The sequence below is a fragment of the Cricetulus griseus genome, chromosome 2, assembly GCF_003668045.3.
Source record: "Cricetulus griseus strain 17A/GY chromosome 2, alternate assembly CriGri-PICRH-1.0, whole genome shotgun sequence".
NCBI classification, from domain to species: Eukaryota; Metazoa; Chordata; class Mammalia; order Rodentia; family Cricetidae; genus Cricetulus; species Cricetulus griseus.
The window spans coordinates 344,216,346-344,220,085 of record NC_048595.1 but is presented as its reverse complement, the minus strand read 5'-3'; the positions used below and the strand labels follow the sequence as shown (position 1 = coordinate 344,220,085).

Here is a 3,740-nt window from a genome sequence, read left to right as displayed (position 1 = left end):
AGGAGTTATGTCATGGTGGTGTCTCTCTCAACTTAACTCAGAGCCCAGCTAAGAGTGAACAGTCAATGAATGTGAGATGACAGTAATCAAACTCCTGCAATAATCTTCAAACGTGTGAATGCTTTGTGTTACTTGAGGCGTGTCAAGGAAATATGTTCATGGAGGAGACTAGAAGCACGGAGAAAACGAAGCTATTTGTGTGGGTTAGGGAGCATTGATAAGGGCACACTAAAAACAACTGCATAGGGCTTTTGGTATTGCCAATTGCTCTTGAAATACAAACAAAACAATAGAAAAATTGACAGAGAAAGGAAAAGCTTTTTAAAAAAACTAAAAGTGAGCATGAAGATGAGGCTATAACTCGAGGATGCCAAGAGGAACAAGTGTCCACAGCGGCACAGAATTACTAGGGTAATGGGGCCTCTTCAGACTGGATCTGAGCCACGCCTGTTCCGTTTGATTTTTACTGAAGCTCTGGCGGCCTCTGTTGGTAAAATAAAGAAATGCAGTTTCTACAACGAAGGGCCCTTTTCAAGTGTACTTTGGAATTAAGATTGTCAAACTTCATAAGACTGTTGAGTAACTCTCTCCTTTCTCATTGTTTCATTGTTCGGTTAAATGTCTTTACTTCTTCCATTCCATCTGGTGTTACACCCCCTAATTGCTTCTATTAAAGCCAAGAACCCTTGATTATCCCAGAAATTGGGATAATTCCGGCATGCTTAGCATACTTGGATTTCAGTTTAGTTCTCCAGATTTATCAAGTCCTTCTTTAAAAGTGTAGTTTACACCAGAGCAGCTAGTCTGGCATTTAAATAAACTGCAACGCTGAGAAGTTACAGTTTTCCAAATACACCCAATTCCTGGCAAATCAAACCCTTGGAATTCTGCCAGTCTGCCAATTAAAGGGGAGATGGAGTTCCAGTTCGAGTATTCGGAAAAGATTAACTGTCATTTGATTTAAAGAAGAAAGGTTGTCTCTATCGTGTAGGCCGGACGATTTCAATGTTAAAGTGAGAGGGAGAAAAGCAAAAAAAAAAAAAGCGGACTCACTCCAGCCACTAAATAAAAGGTTTAGACCACTCCTTCTATAACTAGGGCGAGTTGCGGGTGTAAGCTGCCTCCCTAGCCCGCTCCCACCCCTGGTGGCGCGCTCCCACCCCTGGTGGCGCGCGGGGTTCAGCACCTCGGAAAGCAACCCTTCCTGCTTGAGGGTTACGCATGCTCTTTGGGGCTCTCTGCAGAGACTCAGTGGGCACGAACGTAACTCCTGTAACTCTGGTAAGTCACTGGGGGTTGACAATTTCGGAAAAACACAAAACACCAACAGAGCTCCAGGCAGTGAAGGCGTAAATCAGCTTCGAGGCAGTCAGGGTGAGACACGGATGTTCGCTGTCTCGGTTTTCCTCTAAAAGGAGAGAATCTCGTCCGGGCATCAGAAGAAGCCCACAAAGCTGTTGGGAAGCGTAGCGGCCGGAGAACTGTGCTCCTGAGCTGGAGACCGTGTCTAAGTGACAACCAGGGAAGCAGAAGGGTAAGATTCAATCCTCATCACTCCTCCATTCTAATCCCGACACTGAGCTCAGCCAACCCTTGAGCCCAAGGTGCGGACTCGGCTCAGCAACGTTTCCAGGTGCAGTCTTCAGCGGCTTCTTAGAAAGCTCCAGCATCTGCTCCGCGCGCCCCTTGGGTACCACAGCCAGAGTAAGCCTCTCGGGCAATCGGCCCGCAGAACATGACCCAGAGGCACCTGCACATGCAGGTGGCCTCTGCAACCACCGCCGCCACTATGAGCAAGGTGGCTGCGGGTGATGAGCTCTCAGAATTCTTCAGTGTCTCCCCAGACTTGCTGGAGGTTGCCAACACGAGCGGCAACGCGTCTCTGCTGCTTCCGGACTTATGGTGGGAGCTGGGGCTAGAGTTGCCGGACGGTGCGGCGCCCGGGCATCCCCCTGGCAGCGGCGGGGCAGAGAGTGCAGACACTGAGGCCCGGGTACGGATCCTCATCAGCGCGGTTTACTGGGTGGTTTGTGCTCTGGGACTGGCCGGCAACCTGCTGGTTCTCTACCTGATGAAGAGCAAGCAAGGATGGCGCAAATCTTCCATCAACCTCTTCGTCACTAACCTGGCGCTGACTGACTTTCAATTCGTGCTCACTTTGCCCTTCTGGGCGGTGGAGAACGCTCTAGACTTCAAGTGGCCCTTCGGCAAAGCCATGTGTAAGATCGTGTCCATGGTGACGTCCATGAACATGTACGCTAGTGTCTTCTTTCTCACTGCTATGAGCGTGGCGCGCTATCACTCTGTGGCCTCGGCTCTTAAGAGCCATAGGACCCGAGGGCATGGCCGTGGCGACTGTTGTGGCCAGAGTTTAAGGGACAGCTGCTGTTTCTCAGCCAAGGTGTTGTGTGGGTTGATCTGGGCTTCTGCCGTGTTAGCCTCGCTGCCCAATGTCATTTTCTCTACCACCATCAGGGTGATGGGCGAGGAGCTCTGCCTCTTGCACTTCCCCGACAAGCTACTGGGCTGGGACAGGCAGTTCTGGCTGGGTCTGTACCATCTGCAGAAGGTGTTGCTGGGCTTCCTGCTACCGCTGTGTATCATCTGTTTGTGTTACCTGTTGCTGGTGCGCTTCATCTCCGACCGCCGCATAGTGGGGACAACGGATGGAGCGGGAGCATCCGCGGCGGCTGGTGGAGGCCTGAATACAGCCAGCGCTCGGAGGCGGTCCAAGGTCACCAAGTCAGTGACCATCGTGGTCCTGTCCTTCTTCCTGTGTTGGCTGCCCAACCAAGCACTCACCACCTGGAGCATACTCATCAAGTTCAACGCGGTGCCCTTCAGCCAGGAGTACTTTCTGTGCCAGGTGTACGCGTTCCCAGTCAGCGTGTGCCTAGCACACTCCAACAGCTGCCTCAACCCGATCCTCTACTGTTTGGTGCGCCGCGAGTTCCGAAAGGCGCTCAAGAACCTGCTGTGGCGCATCGCGTCGCCTTCGCTCACCAGCATGCGCCCCTTCACCGCCACCACCAAGCCGGAGCCGGAGGACCACGGGCTGCAGGCCCTGGCTCCTCTTAACGCCGCTGCAGAACCTGACCTGCTCTACTATCCACCCGGTGTGGTGGTCTACAGTGGGGGGCGCTACGACCTGCTGCCTAGCAGCTCAGCCTACTGAGCTCTGCCAAGGTTCAAGGGGAAAAGGAGAGGAGAGATCGGTTTGGGGGCTGGAGGAGCGGGAATGAAGAAATGGGTAAGAAAGTGGTACTACGGGGAAGAGCAATTTGTGAAAAGGCCAGAGGACTGTCTCTCTCTGTAGAAATTAGGTTAACAGGGTAGAAGCCAGCAGCCTCGGCTCTGGTTCCCCACTCCCCATTTCTTGTCCTTTACTCCAAGTCCCACTCCCCCACCCTGCCCGCTGAACACTGTGGGGCACCCAGAAGCTGGGATCGGCATCAGGAAGCAGAAGGGTTGGGTTGCCGGGTGCATAGGAGTTGGGGTTAGCCAAACGATGTCCGGACACAAGATCATTTGGTCCAGTGACTTTTATGGAGAACTTTATAGGGCCTCAAGCAAAATCCCGCAGGGTAAGTTGCCCATAAAGCCTGGCTGATCTGTGGGACTGTCCCAAGTAAAGCTCTAACTTGCTGTGACTGTCGGGGAAAAGAAAACGAGAAATACAACCCTGGTATCCTGTATCATCCTAGACAGGGCTAAGGTGCACAAGCTGAGCTGGATCTCTC

At 52.4% G+C, this 3,740-nt stretch overlaps 1 protein-coding gene across 1 annotated transcript; it reads left to right on the top strand.

The window, feature by feature from the left end:
• Positions 1-1,735: 1,735 nt before the first annotated feature.
• On the top strand, positions 1,736-3,175 carry Rxfp3 (relaxin family peptide receptor 3). The gene has a single exon (XM_027401215.2). It carries the CDS (start codon positions 1,736-1,738, stop codon positions 3,173-3,175), a length of 1,440 nt encoding a protein of 479 aa, XP_027257016.1.
• The last annotated feature ends 565 nt before the right edge of the window (positions 3,176-3,740 follow it).